The 26,194-nt window shown below is 39.3% G+C and overlaps 2 protein-coding genes across 4 annotated transcripts in view; both read right to left on the reverse strand.

The window, feature by feature from the left end:
- Window positions 1-3,103: 3,103 nt before the first annotated feature.
- Window positions 3,104-7,300, reverse strand: fzd1 (frizzled class receptor 1). Its single transcript, XM_067510965.1, has one exon. It carries the CDS (start codon window positions 6,912-6,914, stop codon window positions 5,253-5,255), a length of 1,662 nt encoding a protein of 553 aa, XP_067367066.1. The 5' UTR covers window positions 6,915-7,300; the 3' UTR covers window positions 3,104-5,252.
- Window positions 7,301-9,874: 2,574 nt separating this feature from the next.
- Window positions 9,875-26,194, reverse strand: part of cdk14 (cyclin dependent kinase 14) — a 178,621-nt gene continuing 162,301 nt past the window's right edge. For all 3 annotated transcript variants that reach the window (XM_067510135.1, XM_067510137.1, XM_067510138.1), the window contains one exon: window positions 9,875-13,982. The gene's annotated coding sequence lies outside the window, so the exon portion shown is untranslated. The remainder of the gene's footprint in view (window positions 13,983-26,194) is intronic.

Here is a 26,194-nt window from a genome sequence, read left to right on the forward strand (position 1 = left end):
CTAGCTTATCTCACACAACCTTTTCCACTATTGAAGTTTGAGTCCACATGGGAAATGAAATTCACGAGAAGCCCTCGGCAGATGCGAAACAATAAAACTCGGGTAAACCTGTAATATATAGTAAGACAGTCACCGAGTCGCTGTGAGAAACACACATTTGAATGTTGCGGTGTGAAAATATTCTCCAGTTTCTAACAAAGAAGGGCAGCGTTCACACATGACAGTCCATGTTTGGATGTAAAAGCTGCGTAACTGATGACAGGGGAAGCAGAATGGTTTGAAGAGCAGGCTGCAGCAATGATTGTGGCAGCTGACCCATGAAAACAGGCAGCTTTTTAAGGGCTGTAGTTATTAGTGCAACTGTACATCCAGAGTCTGGCTGCATCCCTGCAATGTAGGAGACAAACGACACTGAAAACGTTTTTTTCTCATGTCCAGAGTGACATGTTATTTTCCAGATAATTACCTAAACATATTCTTTCCATTTTCAAATAAATTAGCTGCTATTTATTTGGTAATTAATAAGAACGTTTCACAGGATAGACTTATGTAATTGATAGGACAAAGTGTAAACTGCTGGTTACGATTAACTATAAAATTACAGCACTTAAAAAAATCACAGCAATACTCGTTGATGAAATGTGGAATGTGACACAATGTGAACGCTAGATAAAAATTTGTGTTGAAAAAAAGTTTGTGGGAGGGATTGTTCTATGTAAAACACATCACTAAGTAATTTCCAATGCTGCAGAAAACTCCAGGAAGGATAGAGATGGATGCCAAATTCAAGGAAATTCTGAATAAATTAGACAAGGACCAAAACACTGGATAATTCAAACAATACACAGAGAGTCACTGAATGGGTTTATCATTTTATGGCCTTTGCAATCACCAGATCTCAGCTGAGCAGAGGGGACATCACCGCCTGGTACATTTTGGACCGAAGTGTTGCACAGAGCTCTACCACCATCATCAAAACACCAAATGATAGAATATTTTTCTCGAGTATCAAGTTTCAGAGAGAATCAATGCCAAGGTGGACTGAACCTGTTCACACCTTAATAAAACGCCGGGATGTTGTTTTTTCCTCTCCCACACATATTTATGTAGCATTAATGTGCGAAGTCATGAATTTTTCTGAAGCTCTTTGTGGATACTGACTTTTTCATACTCAACTGTTTTCATTCATCATCTAAATAGGTGTTTGTTTGTTTTTTCAAACTAAACATGTGTATAGCTCATGCTATATCATTAACATTCTAATCTGAATAACTAAATCTGGATGTTCTATTTCTTTGAAGCTTTTTGGGGGCTGTTGATATAGCAACAAGTCCTAAATCCCAAACTAGCAAGGGGACAGGCAACTCACATTTATCCTATTTAGGACAAAGACATGGAGTCATTTTCACATACAAATGACTGACTTTCTGAAGAATATGTTGATCTAAACAAACTTCAAAATTAGATTCCATAAACTTATACATGAATAAATGGAAAATGGCAATAGTTTATATACTAAAAAGAATCAATCCAGATTTTGTAATACTGTGAGCAAAAAGACAAATTTGCCAAAGATGACCTTTTAAATAATCAGTGGAGCCACAACATTTTGAGTTTGATGTCATATTAAATATAAAGTTTTCATTCAAAGACTAAGACTTATTGCTTAAAACTGCATGTGCACTTAGAGGTACATTTCAAGGTATTTTAGTAACTTTAAAAAAAATGTGCTGCAGGGTGACTGCACATATAATAACAGTATGGTCTGCACAGATTCACTGTTAATATCAAATTTAACAGTAATAAAAGTGGCAACAGAATATGATATGATGAGGAACAAATAAACAGAAACCATACAATACAGCAACACTTTTAAAACGAAACTTCAAGGATTAACATACCAATCCTCCAAATGCTCCCTAAAGTAGCAAAGAATTAACATGATTATTATAGTCTGATTTCAGCGTGTTAGCCTGAATCACTTGGGCCACCTGGAGAAGAATCATGTGGTAATTAACAGCTAAATAACAATTAACCATATAATAATGAGGTAATGTTATCTGAAAAATACAGGACATGCTTATTAAAGGTTACCAAAGATTTGTATTAATTTCATCTCTGTGTGCTCTGTACAAAGATAACACAGCTTTGGGAAGTATTAAAATTTAGCAACGTATTCCTCATATAAATTAATGCTGATGGTCTAATTTATGTTAAGTCTTTCATGATTTGATTAAGTTAAAAAGGCTTTACATGCTAATATGCGTAAAGAAAGATGTTTTTTTGTTTTCGTTCTCTAACACTGAAACAATCTATTATGGACGTATCAAGCATCAAGAGACAAGGACAGAAATCTAATTTACAAATTCAGCACTGAATTTTCTATTTGTGCTTGGAGCTCAGCAAGGAAAATCCTGTGCAGAAATATGTGGAATATTAAAACACAACATCTTGACGTTGGCCCTGTACTACAGCTAATTGCATCTGTGGATTTCGTTCATCTGTGACTATTAAATGGTGTATTAATAACCTATAAAGACAAAGGACATGTGAGTATTGCACTTGAAAATTGTTGAATCGATCATTGAATTGCAAAAATATGTTATTTGATCATATTAAGAAAAGAAAAGTACATTTTACAAATGTAAATGAGAGTTGCAATAGTGAGATTGTTTTTATTCTCATAAAGCAATCAATGTAGTGTATATATAAGATTTTTTTCTATAAATATAAAAGTTCTCTTCATAGCAAATGCAAGGGAAATTACTTCAAAGCTGTGACTTTTGTAGAGCCATCAACACAATAAAAGGATTATTATGAACCGGAAGCGCAGTGTGGAAGAGTATTTGACAAGAGCACAAGTCGTGATGTGTGTGTGAGCCGAGCTGCACTGACAGCAGCCGCTCTGCATTTCAACACAAGGCTTCCTTTCTCCTGCAGTGGAAGACATGCTGGCTGCTCTTCAGTCCCACAGTGCAGACACGCAGCTATGTTCACCGCGATCAAATGACTCCACAGATCAACCCAAGCCTCCTCTTAATGCTAACTGACAGTCGACCTCCAAATTAACAACATGTACTGCAAAAGGTGGATGAAAAACACGTTGTTTTTTTTTTTTACAAACATTTCCGATATGGCAGGATGACAGCCTCTCTAATAATCAACTCTTGGCTGAACTATATTTACAGTGCCATGATAAGTTTGGACACCCCCTATGGGAAGTCTATTGAATCTAATGAGGTCTATAAAATTACAGTAATTTTACAATAGTTTGTAAATGTGTGCTCAATTATTTCCTTGTTCCATCGGCTCTTATATATTTTTTTAATTGACTGCATGTACATTTGAGGATCTGTGAATATGATCTCAACTGAAATAAGGGTGTAACCATTCATTATCTTTTTAAAAGTGATCTACCTTCCTCCCCAAACTGTCAACGAACCTCACATTCCACAATTAACCTAGTCTCTTCTGAAATGGAACCCATGCTGCACTTTATGCCAGACACTTTGGAGATTAGCTCTTTGTCAGCCAAAAAAAAAAAAAAAAAAATATATATATATAGGGATTTTTACTGAAACCATTAATCCCTACAGTAACAGAGGGGAAGTCAGTGGACTACTGATACTACATACTGTGTACCTACATTTGCATTAGGGTTGCATGGATGTATCAGTCATGTGTCGATATTGCATGACATTAACCTTGTCAAGTGGTACTGGCCTGTGCAGTCAGTTTTATCAGTTGGCAATTGTTTTTGGTGGTCGTTTAAAAAAGTTACTTTTTCACACAATATATTTTTTCCTGTAAAAGGTTACAAATTAAAGGTTATGCCATGAAGCTGTATGATTGAATTTTTGCTCACAAAGACGTGTGATGAGGGGTTGAGTTATGTTTTTGTAGTGACAACTACAATGTTTCCCTGCAACAACAGGGAAATGAAAAAAATATTCAACAAAAACAAACAAAATCAGTATTGCGCTAAACTAATATTGTAAACACTGCTGTCAGCACAGAATTGGTGTGTGCCTAATTTATACACCTTTTGCGGATTTACATAACTGAAAATAAATTAAATTAAAACTATTATGCACCAAAGGGTGTCCAATGATTTTTCATGGCACTGTACACACAACGTTATTTTTGTTTAAAATTTGATTTAACACAGGCATTGGTTTGCTGCTTTCAAATTTGGCGCACACACACACACACACACACACACACACACACACACACACACACACACACACACACAAATGCTATTCTTAGGAGCACACTAGTACTTTTGCATGTTGAAGTTGACTAATTTTGACACTACCCAATAACAGTTTTTATATATATATATTTTATCTTCCCATGCTTCCTACCAGGAAACTCCTAGTTTTATGTCACTCCACCACTGTAAATAAATCAATTTGTCAGTTATTACAGCTGCTAAACGTTACCATACAAGACAGCCAATTTACTGTGATGCTAAAACTGCACTGGTAAAAATCAGCAACGTTGAACACCATGACCTCCCCCCCCCCCAAAAAAAAAAACTGCTGCAAGTATGAAATACTGACAACTTTGAAATCAGGGCTGACTAGAACATGCACAAACACTAGTGTGCTCACTTAAACTGCCATGAGTTTGTGGGCTTGGAAAGGTGTCGGGGCTTGAGCTACAAGCCACAACCATCTGTCACAATGAGTCACATTCACAACCTGTGCACCACCTCTGCTGACATTTTTTTTTTCCCAAACTAAGGCAACAGCCGCTCAACTGTACGTACACACACACACACACACACACACACACACAAACACACACATACACTACAGCTGGTTAATCAGGATAAGAGGGAGGCCACGAGGAAGCACTTGGGTTTCACGGGACTCTGCTTACAATAGACCCCACGGCTCACAGGAAGTTCACTGATCAAAGACAAACAATCCATGTGAAAAAAATCCCAGTGGTGTCCACAGTAAGTCAGGTCATGAGACCTCCGGATCCTTGATGGTCAGCTGGTTCTTTGTGATGATTAAGTACAATTCCATTATGTCCAAAGTATGAAAAAGGTAGTTAAAAAAAGAAAAAAATTTAATTTTTAAATACAAATATATACTTACAAAAATCTCACAAATGTGTATGTACATTAAAAAACATCAACTGTCTCTTGTAAGTCAAAACATTAAATGAAAAAAAGAAAAATAGAGGATTATCATTCAGTTTGTCACTAAAACGTCTGTTAGGATTGAGGTAAAACCACATTACACTGTGGTCTCACCCTGTTTACTGTTGGCCAGTCTCGTGTAAAACCGCCTCCAGGAGTTGAGGGTCTTCCCAGACCAGATCCAGAATCCCGAGGTGATGCCCACAATGAGTGTCATAAGATACTTTATCATGAAGACTGTAAAGTCCGGGCTCATGTTGGGGTGGTTCTGGGCAGGACACGGCACGGCGTACGTCTTGCACGTCTGGCTGATCCACGTCCTCTCCCATTGCTCTCTGAAGGCCTGCTCGTAGAAGTAGCACGCGATGACGATGGTGGCTGGCACCGTGTACAGCACGCTGAAGATCCCGATCCTCACCATCAGCTTCTCCAGCTTCTCCGTCTTGGTGCCGTCGTGCTTCATGATGGTCCGGATGCGAAACAGAGACACGAAGCCCGCCAAGAGGAAGGAGGTTCCGATGAACAGGTAGACGAACAGCGGCGCGAGGACGAAGCCCCGCAGGGCGTCCACGCTGTTGATGCCCACGAAGCAAACCCCGCTCAAAACGTCTCCGTCCACCTGACCCACAGCCAGGATGGTGATAGTCTTGATGGCGGGCACGGCCCAGGCTGCCAGGTGGAAGTACTGGGAGTTGGCCTCGATGGCTTCGTGGCCCCACTTCATCCCTGCTGCCAGGAACCAGGTGAGAGCCAGGATGACCCACCAGATGGAACTGGCCATGCTGAAGAAGTACAGCATCATGAAAAGGATGGTGCAGCCCTCCTTTTTGGTGCCCTGCACCACAGTCCTTATGTCATTATCAAACCTGTCATTGCAAACCACCTTGTCCTCCAGTAAAAACCCAGTAATGTAGGCAATAGACACCATGGTGTAGCAGCCTGAGAGGAAGACAATGGGCCGCTCTGGGTAGCTGAAGCGCTTCATGTCCACCAGGTAGGTCAGCACCGTGAATAATGTGGAAGCGCAGCACAATACGGACCAGATGCCGATCCATATCCTCGCGAATTTGAGCTCCTCCTCGCTGAAGTACATCATCCCGTGCGATCTTTTTGGCTCGCACGGAGCGCCGCAGTTCTCCTGCCCGAGGAAGCGGTAGTTCAGGTAAGGAGGCACCCTGAGCGAGGCCGGACACCTGAACTGACCGCTCACGGGCTCGGACGGTGCGCGCTCGGTCGGGTACGGAGCGACACCTTCGGACTCGGTGCGGTCCGACATGTTCTGGCCCACGCACAGCTCTCCTGCGCCGTGCACCGGGAAGGACTCGCACGCGAGGCTGTCGGGCCACTGGAAGCCGAACTTGTTCATGAGCGCCTCGCAGCCCTGCCGCGCGCGCTCGCACAGAGAGCGGCACGGGGGCAGCGCCTGCTCGAGCACCGTGCACACGGGCGCATACATGGAGCAGAGGAAGAACTTTAAATCTGGGGAGCACTGGACTTTCACCAGCGGGTAGAACTGGTGGACCTCCAGCCCTGCGTCCTCTTGGTTGGTGTGACCCAGCAGGTTTGGCATGATAGTCTCGTTGTATGCGATGTCCGTACACAGCGGAATGGAGATGGGCTGGCAGAAGCCGTGCTCCGGTATAGACATTCCTCTGTCGCCGCCGCCGTACTGGCCATTGACTCGAAAAATCCCGACGTTTGAGAACAAAATAAAAACCAGCAGAGTCAAAACTGTACCAACGTGTCTGGTGTAAACCATGGTGAAGATTTCCTCCCGTGCCGGACTTTGTATGTGTTGCTGAACTAAGTTGCGTTACCTCACCAGGCAGCAGCCTACTTCCCTGAAAGCTCTTTGTTGGCGTTTCTCTGCGAGCTAAAACAGCGTCGTCCGCAGGAATTTTCAACTAGTCCTTTTCCTCCGGCTTCTCGCCAAAAACCAGGTGACAGACGGCGACAGGGTGAACAACGTCCACCGCTTTTAACAAGAAAAAAAGCGAGCTGTCCTGGTAAAGATCCACCAAAACGACGCGTATTCCTCCAGGACAGAGACTGCTCCGGCTCCGGTTGACCGACACAGCGTCAGTCTGCTGTTCAAACCTGTTCTGCGCTCCCTCACGCTCGTCCCCACCGACCCCAAGCAACCCGCCCTTCCACGCGGCTTCCGCTCACGACGTTCACAATAAAAGTCCCAAACACGCAAACCCTATAAACAAAGTTTGAATACTCTGCTTTTAAGATCTTAAACTCCTGTCTGTCGAGCTCATGTGAAGCCTCGTGATAACAAACGAGGATCCAAACCTAATACAGTAAGTAAGTTCAAACGGAACTTCTTGTTAGCAGTGGTTGTTGACATGACGTACGCAAACGTGGGTTAGTCAAACGACTCTTGCACTGACAACTTCCGGTTCAGATATGTCTCACTCTGACTTGCTTTACTGAGTTTCTCTCTCTCTCTCTCTCTCTCTCTCTCTCTGTCTCTCTCTCTCTCTCTCTCTCTCTCTCTCTCTCTCTGTCTCTCTCTCTCTCTCTCTCTCTCTCTCTCTCTCTCTCTCTCTCTCTCTGGAGGACATGCACATTAGGGAGGATCTGCATTTTTTTCTAATATCTGCCTGGATTGCAGAGGTTCATTTAGTTCACCTCTGCATTCTTATTTGCATGAATGCTCTTTAACAGCATTGCCACAGGACCATACCAGTGTTTTTGCAAGTTTTACCTGCTTAACCACAAACATCCTTTATATTTACAGCTCATTTGCCTTTCAAACACAACTTATCTACGTTTAATTTTTATATTTTTTTTTGTGATGCCAGAATAACCAAAGTTGCTCTCTTGTGATAATCAAAGAACAATCTAACAGCTATTTAGATCATCAGTATTTTAATATAAGAGTGGATGATGGCTGACCCCAAATGGCCAGGTTTACAACAGCATGGCTCTTTATTAAGTCTGTGTGCAGATAGAATGGAGTTGAAAGTATGTTTTTGTCAATTCCAAGTTTCAGTCCAGACATGACTTCTTGTAATCAGCCCCTGCAAAGAGAATATGTGTATTGCTAAGCACGGAGGACTCAACCCAGTGGAAAAACACGTAAGATTCTCGAAAGCAGATGAGATGAGAGCAATGCATTCCAACTGGCACTGTAGCCAGTCTGTCTGCTCGCAGGGGCAGAGAAGCAAGGAGTGTAAAATGCACACTGACACGAGAATGCTACATTTTCTTCCTTGGCCAACAGAGGAGTGAGGGATCCGAAGTGCAACCAAACAGAACATGTTATCTGACTTTTGTCTTTGGGCTCTACTTGATAGTAAAATCCTTCTATACTGTCTAGGATGCACCTCAGTGGTGTGATGTAACATAATCTGTAGACTTTAAAGACAAACCGTGAAGGGAAACACTAAGTCTAATTCATTTATGTTAAGTGTTCCTTAAAGGAGCACACCATCATAAGCATAGAATACTACTAGACTCCAATCCAAAATCTGTGGCTAAATGGCATGGAAGGATCTTTTTGCCTGTTTTCTAACAAAAGTACCTATGAAATTTTAGGTTGATTTATGAATCCCCCCTATAACATTCTTTAACCCATATTGGACTGGATTAAAAAGGATCCAAGTTGCTGCACTGGACATGGAAATACTTGTTATACTGCTCACATTTTCTTCTACATTCTACTTCTTGACTTTCTATTTTTCACTTTCAAATTGTAGTCTTCCAGACTCAAAGAACAACACTGCAGGACATTATTCATATTATATCCACACCCACAAGCCTCTCTTGGGGCGGTGAGTTTACACCACATATATGTAGAGATATGCGAGAGCCTTCAGGAAAAACATATTTTTCCAATTGTAATTAAAATTGTATTGGATGTTAAAAGGGCCATTTTATGCTTTTTCATATTTTTGTTGTGATAATGCGGGCCCACAATAAACAGTACCAAAGTTTCAAAATGTGAGCTGAATGTGTGTTAAAGAAAGACACGGAAACAAAATCTCGTGTCTCTGGCGACTCTGTTGTAAGACTTTTCCGAGGCTATCCAGCTGGACCCCGGAGGCTTTCTCTGGACCCTCTAAAGGTGTTCCCGGTAGTCCTGCGTATGAGCCCCCTCAGTCCATCAACAAACCTCTATTTATGATTGGCCACCAAAAACACAGTAGCAACCACCTACTGTCATTACATCCTTGGCTCACAGCTCTGCTCGGCCCACCAGTGGGCTACAGTAAGCTATGGACAATTAGAACAGAACCAAGATTTTATGAAAGTTCAATGTATCTAATAATTCTGCTTGTCCTGGTGACTAGGGGTAAAACTTTGACTTAGTTTCACCCTGTGCAGCAATGATGTACAATGGCACTATAGTACCAGCCAGGAACAGAACCCTGAAGTTCTGGTTTCGCTTCGTCTTTTTTATCGAGTTACAATCAAAACGGACATCATATTTACCTCCTGTGTTTATCATATCCACCTCCAGTTCCATGTTGAGTTACAATTGTGCAAGGCCCTTGTATGAAGAGAATGTTTGTAATTTGTTTTCCAAAAGTACTGGAAACTGGCGGAACACACCCTGTCTGTGCTGGGACAGCGGGAGACACAGACAGGACCCTATGGGCCTTCCTCTGTCTATGAAAATGATTTATCAGAAAGTGGACTAAGAAACGGGGAATAGGAAAGGACAATATTAGTGTTATAGTGAAGAGGGAAGTCCAAGCTCCACAGATGAATCTGAAGCATTAATAAATTTTATTTCAGGTAAAACAACATTAAACAACATTTACAGAAGGACATTACATCTTCCATAATAACATTACATACAGGTTGTAACAAATAATGCAACATTCTACTGTATACTATATTGTTTCACTTGATGAAGTGACTGGTGACGACACTTCAGTTTCCCAAACCACTTTTGAAAATCATCTATTTTCAGTGCAGCATACAAAAAAGAAAAGTAAAACACAAGAGAAGCTTTGTTGAAACAAAAAAAAAGTAGCAAACACAGATTCATTGTTCCGCAGCGAGGTTCCAACCAATAAGTTTTTCCTACACATATCACTTCTATCCACATGACCAAGAATGCCAAAAATAAATGCTTTTTTATATTCATCATATATGCATATTCATATATGAGTTCTCTTTGATAGCATTGAGGGGACGTTTGCAACCCTGTATACAAACATAGTGGAAGCATCATTATTTCACTCCACTGAAGGTGTGTCGCCACATTATCAGTTCCCACTTTTTGACATTTCCGTTGATACTCTCTTATTTTCTGTCACAGTGCTAAATGTGCATTTCCACCTTCTCTGGACTTTATTTGAAATATACGCAGAACATTCAAGTTTGAACAGAGTGCCTTCAGGAACTCTGCCCACACGGGATTCAAAAATATAAGTTTTCTACAAGACAGCTGCCAAAGCTCTATAGAAACAAGAGTGTGGGGTGGGGGTGGGGGTGGGGGGTGGTGGTGGTAATTAAGCACACACTGAACATGTGCACAAGCGGAAACATACCAAAAATAATTATTTAGCTGCTAATACTGTCTGCAATCCCTTAAAGCCACACAAGGCTGGGCAATCTTTGCAAGCTCTATGGTATTAACCTTCTTCTGTCACGCTGCTTTACTGGTATTACCCCCCTGCAACCCCTGCTCTTTTTTACATCGCACAATCACAGACGGGGCGTGACACTGAAAAAGCCGCGCGATAACTTCAAGCACAGCATTTATACAAGCTCTCCCTTATCTGTTGTAGCGGTTTGAAACTGGGGACGCTATTTACATTTGTATGAAGGGCTGATTTGCTCTATGTCAGGCAAAGCAGGGATGCATATGTAATTTATTTATGTATATATTTTTCATAGGGGCAAAGCAAGTGCCTAGAAGTGACAACAGAAGCTGGAATGTATAGGGGGAAAAGATTGTTCTTTAAAGTGCATGTTCAAAACACTATTGGGAAAAAGTTTAGCCCATTATTATTTATTTTTGCTTCACAGCTGCTGCTGTGGTAAAATGTCAAAGCTGAGACTCCGATTCCTTCTCTTTGCTGATAAGTTCTGATGAGTTCAGATTTTTGTTTTTACGTCCATCTTAACCTAATATTCACACATTCTGAGTTTTGAGTAATTTGGATGGTAATTATGAGGCCATCCCCTCATCAAGTGACTGGCGACAAATTCCAGTGGCCTTGGTTCTTTTCTAAAGTTCTGCTGAAATTACTATTCAGTAGCTGAGTTTCTTTTGAAAAGCAGTGTCAATTTCAACCACAATTTGGCACAAGAAAATCCACTATTGTGATGCAAATACTGGGAGTCTGCCACACTGAGATCTTATGGTGCTAGTTCTCCACTCTGCTACAATTATGGCAATGTCAGACTATGGAAAAAATGACTTAAACATGATGGAAATATGTCATGTATGTTCATGACATGTTTTTAATAAGAAGAAATTCCCTCTCTATTTTCTCCTTTGATATTTGTCATCTTTGGGTAGGGGTGGCTTGCATTTTGTATTGCTTGGATTTGGATACACATGTAATGAAAACCTATCCTCATTTGTGACAGACTGCAAAGCAAATTCCAGCTGGAGGTGGGCTTGGAGGGGCTGCAGGGTTATATTGTCCCGAACCTAAAGGGACTAGATGGGTACAAGAGGTTAATCCTAGCAGGCAAGACATTTATATGGTAAGTGTGTGTGAGTGTGTGCCAGAGGTTACGGAGAGATATGATAATTCTCCAGTTTCACTTTTCCATGAAAACACATCTGAATCATCATCTTTTGACTTGTTAACAGTGCAGGGCCATTATTATTGTTTCAGTTGATATCAAGCTGATTGATAAAGGGGAAGTCAGTGTAGTGATAGTACTTCACAATTGTCACCATACATCGAAGTTGCAATATTCAGATATTTTCACACGACAGAAAGAGCAAAAAATTTATAAATGTCTTTGCCGATGATATTACGTTATACATCTCACCTTCGTCATGGTGTCAAAAAAGGTTCCAAAACATTTAGAACACATAGGATGTTGAGGGGCACACATAGTGTATGGGCGAAATCTCTGCATGAGAGCACATGTTGGTGGTGGAGAGACTGATCAACACCTAAACTACACATGCTGCGCGCGCGCACACACACACACACACACACACACACAAAACAAATCTCTTCTAATGTGTCCGATAAGAAAAGTTCCAGATCAACCTTAACATTTGACTCATAAACTGGAAGAAAAGTTGTAGTTATTGACGTAGATCATCTGTTGCTGAAAGAACATTGCAGAGCTTTTGATCATATCAGATAAAGTGAAAGGAAGGATTGTCGTGGGCCAAATCAAATCATAGGCCACACAGCCTATTGCCTTGGTGTTTTAACTTTTGTACATTAGCTCATATAAATGATGGAAGCACCAATGCTTAGCTATTGCCCATGTTTATTATGCTCGCACACGCACGTCTCTATCATACATACTAACAGCTGTATTCAGTTATGGTATTGCATCGATATTTTTATGCACATTGGTTGGTGCTGTCCCTGTTATGTTATGTGTGCACCATCAACATCTCCAGCAGAGATAAATAATGTTAGAGTGGCCTTTCAGTTGCAACATGTAAGCCAGACCTGGCTCCATCATGGAGGTCCAACATGAAGTTAAAATACTATTTTTCTACAACCAGGGTCTTTCTTTTGTAGTCTGGCCATTATATTTATTTATGATAAGATGTTAAGTCTTTCATTTGAACATTTATTCGCAAATATTTAAACCTATGTTCATTGTTGAAAGAATATATTTCTAAAAACAAGTGTATGGTGTGATAATTGCAGTGTAGGTTACACTGCGCACTTTCAAAGACACGTTGGTCAGAGACGTATCAGGCTTATTACATTTAAGTATTGACCAGAGTCTCATTTGTAAGTTCCTCATTCAAATCTGAACCATTTTTACGTCCTGTGCACAGCTCTACACTACTGTCCCTTCTTAAACAGTGATCCCATTTCCGACGTGAGTTATGGTCAGAAGTACAAAAATCTTTCGGAAACAAAAAGATCTGACTTTTTCTTTACTATTAACTACTGACCCTAACACCAAAGGGGAGATGAAGGATCTCTAATATGGCTGCCCGAGTAGGTGTTACACCATCTGAAAGCCCTCTTTCTTATCATTACAATTATTGTTGTTGTTTTTGGCTCCACAAATAGTTATAAAGAAATGTCAAATCAACTCTTTAGGATTCACCTTTTCTTTGAACTGACTGCATTGTTTTTGTGTACTTTTGCCTATACGCATGTTTCTTGAGTGCATTGGCTGAGTTATGTGTCTTGGACTGAGCAGTATAGTCGTGAGAAGATGAAGCAATATTACAATTGTCCACTATATAGTTTCTACATGAGTATATCATACATACAAATATACATTCTTAAATAGGAGGCTAGTTACAAACACAAAACACAATATGTACCAATAGTAAAGTCTTTTGTTTATACTGTGACAAACGATATATGAGTTATTGGAACCTTATAAAAAGTAAACAAAATGTTCAAATGATAGCCTAAAATCTTAGGTACCGTTCATAATGCTCACATGCATTCGTATCTACTCAAGGCTTGCTCTTCTTATCATACTCGCACACCCACGCACGCACACACACACACACACACACACACACACACACACACACACACACACACACACACACACACACACACACGCACACGCACACGCACACACACACACACTGTGAAAGTAATAAATAAAGAGAACTCGGGCTCTTTCATTCATCCGGATCCTCCATATCAGCATCTTTGTCTTCATTGTTTTATGGAGCAGCCACCTGAAACAAAGAGACAACACCATCTGTCAGTAAGTAACATACATTGTCAAAAACACTGACTGGTGCACATATTACGTTTTAGTTGTGTTTATGAGTCCTGTTATTTTTAGGATGTTTACTAAAATGAAGGCTTAAACAATTGATACACATGCGTTCAACAGATTCTCAGTCCTGACTGGCGTCATCTTAATTCAGTTCTACTCATCTTGCCCTTAGCAGATGGTCTCTCCTATTATGTTAAATCTCAGTCCAGTTGTGTACTTTCTATCTTTGTATTTTTTAAAAATGTACTCGCTGAACATATATATATATATGCTTATGAGCAAAACATTACGCACTGGAAGGTAACTACATATTATTTACTTCAGTACTGTATTCCAGTATTTCTCTCTCCTGCTACTTCATACTTATACTGGCCCAAATTTCTGGAGGCAAATATAATATTGTTTTGTTTTTATTCGACTGCACTTATTGATAGCTTTAGTTACTTTGCAAATTAACATGAATACAAAATATAAAGAATAAATCAATTATGGTTTATTGTAAACACACTGAGCAGAACCAAAAGTTCTGGGCCATGGGCCTCCAGTTGTTGGAGACTTGTCTCGACTAATGCAATTGTCAGAGAGTAGGCAAACAAGCACACTAATATGCCACTAACCTCCATCACAGCAGCGGAGGCAGACATCTCAGAGACTAACATCACATAACCAGAACGAGTCAACCTAACACCCTACGCATGGCTACATACCACCAATTAATATGTGAATATACCAGTTATCTAAATGATCTGATCATCTATTTTTTTGTTTTTTTGACTTCGTCTTAATTCCATTTTCCATCTGAGTTTATAGGGTACAATGGCGGTGTATCAGGGTGGGGCAGTGGAACATTTGGGTTTGAATGTTGTGCAAGGTTAACATCTAAAGCCTCTTTAAACAAGCTGAAGTTGCTCCTGTAAGTGTGTCCCTAACTTTGTTTGGATAAAGGTGTCTGCCAAATTATTAAATGTAAATCTGCCTTAGACTTAAACTAAGATCAATATCAAATCTAAAGGACAACATTACCACTGTATGATAGCTTGATGGTGCAGTAAGAAGAAACATTACAACAATATCGTAACATATTTTAAGCCTCGGCTCTGAAGAAAGAATAGTACACAGAGGAGATAAAACCAAAGAGAGTGGAGGATTGGGGAGTAAAGTCAAGGAGAAAGTGGAAGATGACCAAAAGGGAGTAGAGGATGGCAAAGAGAGATGAAAGGAATGGACTCTGGGATGCCGAGCAAGAGAAAGTAGAGAGATGGAGAAAGTACAGGACTAGGAGGAGGAGAAGATGAAGAGGAAGAGGGAACAAGGGAACATGAAGAGGAGTGAGCGGAGAAAGAGGACCAGGAGTAGAGGATGAAGGAGGGAGCCATGGACCGATAAATAATGTATTGCCTCTCTCAGGTCCCTTTCTACCCTGACTTTCCTCTATACTGCCTCATATTCTCTTTTTTCCTCTCTCTCTATCATTCTGTTTCTCTGAGTCATTCGCCTTTGGTAGTCATCTCCCGGCTGAAGCAGGCCAGAAATGCCAGGAATGTCAAATATTGGATGAGCACATCATTTATGTTTCTGGCTCCAACCATGTATGTACATTGCATGTCTGTGTGTACATTCACATACATGTGCTTCTGTGCTACGGCTATTTGCATGTGCATCAGAATCAGAGATGTAAAATCTGTATCATGTAGATCTCAGAAAATGTAAAACAGAGTCGAGGGAACTTTCCTAACATCCTTGTGATGTATACATTTCCTTTTGAAACACAATGTTATGAATGTGAGACTAAATATGTTGGGCGATCATTCTAAAAATGAAATCACAAGGATGCTAATGAGGGTGAAGGGTTTAATTATAATAAAGAGAAAATTAAATTAATTAACACTCCTTTTAATTATTCATTTCTATGCATTAAAGTACTTATTGTACATGTACTACTCTTGGATGTTCAATTAGACTTATTTAACACGTTTGTTCCTCTAAAATCGATTTCATGGTGTTTCCTTTTGGCCTTTTTAATGTTAGAGACTAGTAGTGTTTCATTAGTTGTGTTTCTTTCTCTAAATAAATTTTGTACTGCAGCTGCAGAGAAAAAAAAACCCAAAAGCTACAAGAAAACACCCAATGCCAAAAATTCTACGTGAAATTCACATTCAAATCCCAACACACATCCCTCTGTAAGAACTTCGAAATCACAGAGATGTTCATTTTGATTTGAGTGGCTATTTTGAAATAAGTACAGTTTTAACTGATACCTGAAGTTTCCCCCTTTCCGTTTTTTTAAAGTGCACGATGGGAAAAAGAACTGCAGATTAACAACTTTTAAAAAGACAGAAAAATGCAACTACAGTTAAAAGCTACAGCTCAAGTCAAGGTCAGTGAGGCAGTGCAACAGTGTCTTCTGTGTGTGAGGAGATACAGTAGCTCTGTGTGAATGAATGAGTGTCATCTCCTCACTACACTGTCACACACTCTAGAGGCCAACAAGGTTCTCATTGTTTTTAAGCGAACTGATTCACTAAGAACAGATGTAGGCTTCCGTTCTCTGGGGATCAAAGAGCACCAAGTAGGTGTGTCTCTGTGTGTGTGCACATGTCAGTCTGTTTGTGTGTGTGTGTGTCAGTGGGTTCCACTTGGGAAGCAGATGGAGCTGGTGGGTGGGTTTTGTGGGAAGGATTTAGCAGGCGTGGCCAGCTGCTGGCTGTCTTTTGATAGAGACAGTTTCACACTAACACCACTAAAAAACACAAAACAAAACAAAATGAAAAAAAACAAAACAAATCCTCATAGTTCTTTGTGTTGGGAAAAGCAAATACACAACAGTGAAGTGAAGAAATGGAAAAAAGTAAGTGGAGAAAAACAAAATTAGCAACATGTTACTTAAATACGCCCTGATATGTCTTAATACATATTTCAGTTTAAGGTCTCATAGAAATCCTACATTTTAATAAAGTTTGATGCCCAAACAATCACCGTCCATTTGAAGTTAGGTTTTCCATAGCTAATTTATGTCTGAAAATGTGTTTTTAAAACAAGTTTAAAACACATTATTAAAAAGATATTAGTGCTTTCTGCAGGTTTTTTTGGTTCATTCTTGAGTTCTGATTAATAATTACTAAGGTCACCTCTATTGGCCATAATTTGTGAGGTTGTACAGTGGTTTAAACAGCTTCTGATTTTGTTTTACATCCAAATGTTAATGTAATTTTTTTTTTTTACTTTACACATTAACAGTCTTGAATATGTTCCACATATTTCCATTTCCACTTAAGAAAAAACTTCTAATTAAATAAACCAAAACATCACTGTAAAAAACACTTTTCCTATTTTTTAATTTACAGTACTTTTGTTCTATATGATTTATTATTTTAAATTGGTTGCTTCTTGTTCAGCTCAATAAATCATTAATTGGCCGACAAAGTCAATAAGCAGTGAAAGACAAAGAATTTCACATATAAGCCATCTAGAATGAAGCTTTGTGTAGCATACTTATGTTTTATAACATACACTAAATTTCGACTTTATATATAGTTTTCATTTGTTTGATATATTTGAAACTGATGTGATATGTGCCAAACATTTATTTACCAACGTTTACTACCAAAACCTGAAACAGGTTAAGTAAAGCTGCTTTCACACGTGCACTGAAATTTTGAAATTTTCCTGACTTTATCCAGTACGTGGAAACACAAGTGTCTGAGTGAGATGCTTCAAACATCAGGTTTGTATTGTGCGCGTAAGCTTGTGCATGCAACACACCGCTTGTGTTTTCCACAGCCCAAGTTTTCTATCATGTTGTGCCTCCTATACACACAGACCACGTACTGAAATCATGTATTTCAGTGTTTCTCCCATTAGTATGCGTCTCACTCAGACGATCTCCTGCTGTGTGAGTGCAACTCCCAACATGTGAAACAGGCTTAACAGTTATTTTTCCTCTTTGCATGAACGATATTTTCCTGATTTCCTCAACTGTTGGGTAAAAGTCAGCATTTTATTAAGTCATACCAAAAATACCCATAGTAGGTAGAGCTCTCCTGTTGTGGCAGACATACCATCATTGCAGCAAGAAATAAACATACATTTAATATTGTAAAATGGTCATGGTTAAAAGAAACAACTGTAATTTTGAAAAATGCAAACAGTCATCTGCGTCAAAGTCCTGTGTTTAGTTAAGTGTAGATGCTGTGGATACTAGAGGACGGCTGATGATCAGACATAACTATGGGTTGTTGTGAGCTACTCCATACACATCAATACACACATGACCCTGAAACCCAGGGGCCATGACCTGTGACGCCTCTGCCTGCAGGGGTGTCTGATCCTTTTTAATATACTGAGTCAGACCGCTCCTAAACAGCGCTTACTGAACACGCCGAGCTGGGCCGTCACACGCCGACGCGACAGTTTAATAAAGTGCTTTATACGTGTGTTTGAGAGGGAGAAGTGCTGGAATTGCTATTGCTCGGATATGAGTGAGTATGTGTATGTACTGATGGAATTACTTGAATTTACATAAAGACTAATTTTCTATATTTTTTAAATTCAACTTTACACTGGAAAATCTTAGGGGAATGCAGCATATTGATTATTAACAGAAGTAAGTTAAGTAAGTTAAAGTAAGGTCATCATTTTCATGTGCAGTGACAGAGACAAATACACAAATACTTCTAACTTTTTACTAAGAAATCCCCCTGAGCTAATTTGGCACAAGTTTCATCTGAAACATATGAAAATATGTCATTGTTTTAAGTCTTTTATCTGGAGATTGTTACTCCCTTAAAATAAAATATGATCATGTGATAATGATTTGATTGTAACAATACATTGCTCTTCTAATCACGTTTTAAGACTTGTTTAGCTCATTGTTTGGGTATTAAGGCCACAAAATGCCCTCATCATAACCCTAAGCTCCATGTTAGGATAAAATGTTTTTCACAAAAACCTCTCTAAACCCACGGTTCACTTTCTATGTACATAGTCAAAAATTAGTTGATGAACATAATTAAGCAAGTGGCAGCTAATGACCAAGAAGTTAATCCAGAAATGGTGGAAAGCCAAACAGGACAAAAATGAGATGGTTTATCAGAATAATAATTGCCAGGTTACCTGAAACACAACTCCAAATAAATGCTAATAGGGGTTTGTGACTGCTGGATGGTTTGAAAGGCAACAATTTGCTAACAAATTCACAATATCCACTTTCTTTCGTTTTATCCTCAACTTACTCAGATTGTCTCCAAAACAAAATAAACACAACAAACAAAAACAAAATCAATAATGCTGCTTTAGTTATATCAGATTTAAATTTGACCCTCTTGGTCGGATTCTGGTGGATCAATAATTCGATGATGTGGACATGTATCTGAGCTCTACAAATTGTGAAAATCGGACAAATGACTGAACAAAAGGAGACTTATGTCACTGATTTTCCCTGATTTCACTGCTGTGAAATAACAAAGCATGAAAAGGAGCATTTGTGATATAATAGCGTGTTGGAGAGCAGCCGTTGCACCTTGGGGGCCTCCCACTACATAAGCAGCAGATTCCACAGAAGCTCTGCCTGTTGACCTACAGTTTGCTGCTTTAGCTGGGAAAGTTGTTTTAGCCTCACACTCATGGCGCACAACCCCAACACACCATCCACTGAAAGGCCCCACAGAAGCTGTGGGGGCTTCGGAACACGACAGGCTAAAATAAGCTACGTGACAGACTTTGACTTGTTTTTTTTTCACAAGGCTGATTGGCACTTGTTTTAGATTTAAGGTGTCAAACTAACTCACTGTAATTACATTTGTCCATTTTCACGCTAAAGATGCCCAAACCGCTCATAACAGAGTTGATAAAAATAGAAGTAGAAATCTTTCCTCTATTTCTTAGGAGTTTAGAAAGCCATGGGACTGCTGTGTATTTCTGTCTGTATGTGGCTACTTATTAATGTGGCTATAAAATAAAAGTGTTCCAGATCCAGTCGGTAGGAAAATGAACACTAAGCTCCACAGCTTGCAGACTCGCCAGCATTCTCTGCTGTAACACAAACACTTTCTTCTTTGTTTTTTCTTGCCATAGTTGTGAGGGCCCAAAACTGTATATGAATCTTTAAAGCATACACACACACACACCCACACAAACACACACACACCATTCTGTACCGCAGACAGCCTACAGTACGCTGCACTCTCATGTGTTTCCTATTACCCCATGTCCTGGCAGCACACTCTTTCATTTCAGTTTCTCCAGAATCAGCAGTAACTGGGTGGAATCACACCTCCCAACACATTGTGCACACAAACCATGCACTCCCCACATTCACATCTATACTTTTAACATACAAACACCAACTCAGGAGCATTTGCAACTGTGAAACAAACATACAGACACACACACACATGCATTCTCAACCCACTGTGACCTGGCTCCTTCAATGCACATTTGGGGATGGTCTTTGGGTTTATGCCATGATGTTTGCATCACTGGCCCCTTTAACGCTCATCAATGCAATCATCATACAAGTCTAAACTAAACACAATAAACTATATTTTATATATATACATATATATATGGTATTAATTTCTCCTGAACCCAAAGATTTGAGAGGAGCATTCTGAACCTTAACAAAAGTCAAAATATTTAATGATTGTCACAGATTTGAAAGATTAGAAGACACTTTCTGTTGGAAGTTGGACCTAATGGGACATAACTTATAACTTTCCTAACATAGGACACTGATTTGGATTGACAATAAGATCCATTTATAAAAGCATGGCAAGTAACAATCTCACTTACAGCTAAAGATCAGCTTGTTTTCTGCTTTGTGTGTGGAGCTGTGGCGAGAATAATGAGTGTGTATCAACTATCAAGGGTCAGAGGATGCCCCGGGTGGAAACGCCTTCATCCACGAACTTGCAAACACACCCACTCGCTGGGGTTCGCCAGGTTCCCATTCCATAAATCCTTGTTTGGGGGTATGTTTTTCTTGTCTGGGGCCTGGCTGACTTCCACCTCACTGGGGTTTATGTAAGGTGATGGAAACACTGAGAGGAGGGTGGAGGACGTAGACCAAAGCAGGAGAGAATTAAAATGCAACTGGGAAAGTAAAGTAAAGAACACAAAGCTGAGTAAATTTGTCCAGTGATAAGTTACTGAAGGGTTTAAACAGAGAGGATAAATCGGACAAGAGCAGAATATATTGTAAACCTGACTCAGTCCAGTACTCAGTTAGTAGGCATCACTTTTCTTGTATTTCGTCATCTACTATTATTTTGTCCATTTGTGGGTTTATTATTCAGTTTAGTTTCAGTTTAGCACAGAAATCTAGTTTTGATTTTATTTCGTCTATACAAATGATTTAGGATTTCTATTTTTAACTACAATAACCTTGGTTGTTTGGTGTATACAAGTTTGACATGTGCTGGGCATAAGCAGCATGTGGGCACTAAGTTTGCGGACAAACTACAGATCAAGACACCATCAAAACAACAAAAGTGTTACCAGTATAGGTAAGATATTTAAAATATGGTTTTACAAAACACACTAAATATACTGTAGAATGTGTTCAGTAGTGCCACAGCTACTGAGCTCCTTGTACCTGATATAATTCCCTTATTTTCCTTTTTAGAAATACATTAGTTTATTTCTAAATAATTTCTGAGGAGCATTTTAAATGTGTAGACCTCCCCCCCAATGTTTAAAAAACATTTCATGTTGCATCTATAGATTTAAAGCAGCAGCACGACACACACAGGCAGTGTAGACGGCTACAGTGCTTTAAAATTGAAGTGTATCGGTGACATGCTCCTGGTGTAGACACAGTGTTTGCACAGCTGTAATGTCTGTAATTTGCCCTGGAGGTGGCCAAAAAAATTGCTAACAACTATAAATGCATTGCACAGCAGATACTGAAAGTTAAAATCAAAATTTGATTAACCTGAGGAGGAGCACTGTTACTATGACAGCTTTACCTTAATCCTGTAGGATTAGAATGTGAGAAAATCATTGAAAATTTCTGTTCAACTCGAGAATCCTTGTAACACTTTTAAGTGCAGGAAAAAAGCAACATCTGAAGGGAAATGTTGAGAAAAAGATGAATGTAGCCAGACACTGTTGTGTGAGCCAAAGTAGGTGGATTTGAGAGAGAGAGACAGCAGTAAAACCTAAAGTAAAGAAACTAAGATGGGTATTTAGAAAATGCAGGGTGTAGACACTAACGTTTTATTGTGGGACTAATGCAGAGAACAAACAACACAGTTTAGCTTTGTGCTTTTGATCTGGGAGAAGATGCCGTGCCAGTGCACTTCTCAGCAATGGAATGCCTGTCTCCGTACGGAAAGTATTTTCAACTGAGAGTAAATCAGCCTCAATACAATGCAGCTTTAATAAAGGTATGGGCTTTTGTTTCAGGCCTGAGTCCAAGCGAGGTGCTGGGTGTGTAGCGAGTGGTATTTGAGCAGAGTAGATAGTATAGTATGTAAGTATAGAGCATGCAGAGCTGATACCCTGTTACAGCCTGGGTGTGGTGGCTTTCCTCTGTAAAACCATGTTGACAACACAGAGACACTCAGTGAGCCAATGTGCCCCTTCCCTTTTTTTAAAATGCTGTAAAATGCTTTGGTTTAACATGTATTGTTTACAAATGTTACCTTTGGTGATACTGTAAATCAAAGTACTGGACAAATTGAAATCGACCCATTGGTAGCACTGGATGCAAAGTCAAGAGGATCATCAATGTTATTACCATTCATCCAGTGAGGACACAGATGTCTTTAATTTAAACTAAAAGTCTTGCATTTGATACTAAAGGAAAAGTGTCCAGATGAACAAGACCCATCTCCCTGCAACCACGAATGTATGACTCAAACCTTGTACTAATCTGTGTGAAATATTAGATGAGATAACTTAAAATTTTGACGTGGTGGCGTTAAAGGAAAACTCTAGGCATGAAAAAAGTCATTAGGTTTACAGACTAGCGATTAGGAATTTTCTTAACAACCAGTGCATAAACCCCCACTGAGTAACTGTCGTCCTTAGATCCAAACTTCATTACATTTCAATTCAAACTTCTATTTCAGAGCTCACCAATTAAAAAATTGTGTTGTTTGGGATGCCAATGATGAATCAATTAATTCTAGTAAATAATTTAATAATGTAGTAGGCGTTGAGTGTCTGACAGCTGAGAGCTTGGTTGTATTGACAGTGCTACTATTTTCTAAATTAAATTACGATTTACTATATAAACTAATTATCAGACAAGCATGGTTGATACTAATAAAAACTACAGGCCCATAATTTGTTTTGCAGTTCAGTTTGAGCAGCCAATTTGACTTGTATCATGCTATTCAGTCTTTTATCAGTCATCAGGCTGATAGTTATAGTACGGGGCCACCTACTAGCTGCCTACTGGTGGGTAGTAGGTGGCCCAGTACCAAGGTACCAGTAGGTCATAATCAGGTCATAAAAGTAGGTCAGTAATGTCATAATTTATACTATACATAATATATTTGGTATTTTTGCAGTGGCCATTGTAAATCAAAAGAGTGGGCTACATAATTTAAAAAATGAATGCGGGATGGCTGACTAAACACAGGACTCTGAACGGAGAGACACCAGTTTGTTCCTGTTTCAGACCAAAGGTCAATGACTGCGTTTACATGCAATCAAGTAACCAGGTTAACTGGGGAACAGAGTTTACATGCACTTACAGTAAGAAACATAGTTACAGGAAATCCATGCATAGATGCAGCAGAAATTATCAGATTCTTTCTCCAACTCCAACTTATTTTGAACTCCTGGCTTACAAATTGTAAATTTATCGTGACAGAAAATCCTTTTTTCGTTTTTTTTATTCTTGTGGGCTGTGTTCATGCTGCTGCATAGTAACAGCAAAGTGGGAGGGAGGAAAAGAAAGGTAGGGAGACACATCTGATCCATCCACTCTCTGAATTAAAAAAAAAAATTAAAAAAAAATACATCTGTGGTGGAAATTGACTGCTGACTTCTTTAGATTTCAACTTGTGTTGAAATTTTCTGTCATACTTTGCTTTTAAATCAAATTGACATGATTTCTTCATCATTTATCCTTTAACTCAGCCACTTGTCTTGTCTGCAGGCTTCTGTTACGGACATGCACTGTTGGAGAAAGCTTATTAGGAAACTAGTTACGCATATGTATGGCTGGGCAAGACACCGGACCCCAAGTGGGGTGTTGAAATGGGTTAATAACAAGCCAATTGTAAAGTGCTTTGTTCGGTAAGGTAGAAAAGCACTACAAAGGTGGAGTCCATTTATCATTTTATTTTAATATAAATCAGAATAATATCAGAACTGAGTGATTTAGGCTGGTCCATCGTGTTTGTTTCAAGAGTTATCACATGATTGAATGTGCCATCTGCGGAGAGAAAAGGTGATTAAAGGAGTTTAAAGCAGAATGCGAATAATGAACTGCATTTTTATTTATTACAATTTTAACTACGCGGAACTGTTTCCAAAAAAAGAGCCAGCTTTTGGAATCCATCCCTGTTCTCCACTGTTTACACACTGGGGTTTATTATACAAGTTTTACATTGTCTCTCCTTTGGATTTTTCCAAAACGTGTCTCTGATATACCGAAGTCTCAGTTGTATGTTAAAGTAATTACGTGAATATTAGTTGAGTTCCATCTGCTATAAGTGGTGCCTGATTGCATGGCTTTTGAAGGCAACTGGGGGAGGAAAAAAAGCAGCTTGGAAACTTGGCTTGATTACAAGTTAGGGTGTTTCATTTGAGGGCACTTAGCTTTGTTGAGATAACTGGGCTTTTGCCAAACTCATGGTGAAAGGCTCTATTAAATTCATCATCATTCCCCGACAGCTTCAGTAGCTGTACTGGTGTGTTTGCAAGTAAAATTTGTGTTTGTCTCTTTTCATGTCTGGCAGCTGTGCCAGGAAAAACAGTAACAAGTCTGCAGCTATGTTAGCAGCTCCTAAAGGCTGCAATGTTCATCATGCTCCACTAGATTTCAACTGTATCAGCAACAGCTAATCATTTTACTGTAGCCTTTGTCCTGAAAGTGGCTGAACTGAATGAATTCATTAGAATTACAGTGCATAAGTGCTTCCACCTAGGAGCCAAAGGGGGTCAGTTTATTTACTGCCAATCTACAAATAGGACTGCAGTTTGAGTGTGGCATTAGAAGAAATAGCTCATCAATCTTAAAACTGAAAGCCATTAAAATAGAATTGCAATCTGCTTTCTCTATTTTCAAAATGTTGCCTTGATGATACAGAAAAAAATACAGATTGAAGAAAACTGACACTTTAGTGATGATGAATATCCATAGCTAATTTTCCAAAGGTCCTGTTATTCAAACTTGACATACTGCAACACAGTCAAAAGACAGTGGATTGCCCAGAATGCTAAGGGTTCAGGGTGAGAAATTCCAATGGCAAACTGATATCAAGGTTTGAGGTTAGCATATCCATGTCCAATCAGAAGTGTGGGGTTTTTTTCTGTACAAGTGGCAATTTTGGCTGATGGTAATGAAAAATTCAGTAATGGGGAATAAAAACATTTGTCCTTAAGCTGGAAGTCTGCCCATTTAAACTTGGCAAATACCTAGTCACCACCTCATGGACTGTCCATGACAATAATGACAGTCCATGAGTCCATTTTGTGTATTAGGGGAAACATTTGTGTATAAGGGTGGTGGAAGCAGCATAGGATGACACTTAAGTGAATCATTTTTACTACTTATCCTCTGGGGATAAGGACAATTTTATTTGCTAAGTTTATTTGCTAACTTTGATAAGTTATCATAGTTGAGGACCAAAGTTTTGGCAGATATGTCAAACAGGGCATGAAGTCCAGTGCCTTGAATTAGTTTACATTTTGTTATGTTACAACCACAAATGTAAATGTCTTTTATTGGGATTTTATATGATAGACCAACACAAAGTAGTACATAAATGTGAAGTGAATGGAAAATGATAAATGGTTTTCAAAATGTTTTACAAATAAATATCTGAAAAGTATGGCGTGCATTTGTATTCAGAGTCAATACTTTGTAGAACCACCTTTCATTGTAATTGCAGCTGCAGGTCTTTTGGGGTATATGTCTCTCCCAGCTTTGCACATCTAGAAAGTGACATTTTTGCCCATTCTTCTTTGCAAAATAGCTCAAGCTTAGTCAGA

This window comes from Channa argus, chromosome 7 (genome assembly GCF_033026475.1).
Source record: "Channa argus isolate prfri chromosome 7, Channa argus male v1.0, whole genome shotgun sequence".
Taxonomy (NCBI): domain Eukaryota; kingdom Metazoa; phylum Chordata; class Actinopteri; order Anabantiformes; family Channidae; genus Channa; species Channa argus.

Bases quoted from the DNA above. Each gene is read 5' to 3' on its own strand.
- fzd1 (XM_067510965.1), bottom strand. From the start codon at position 6,914: ATGGTTTACACCAGACACGTTGGTACAGTTTTGACTCTGCTGGTTTTT.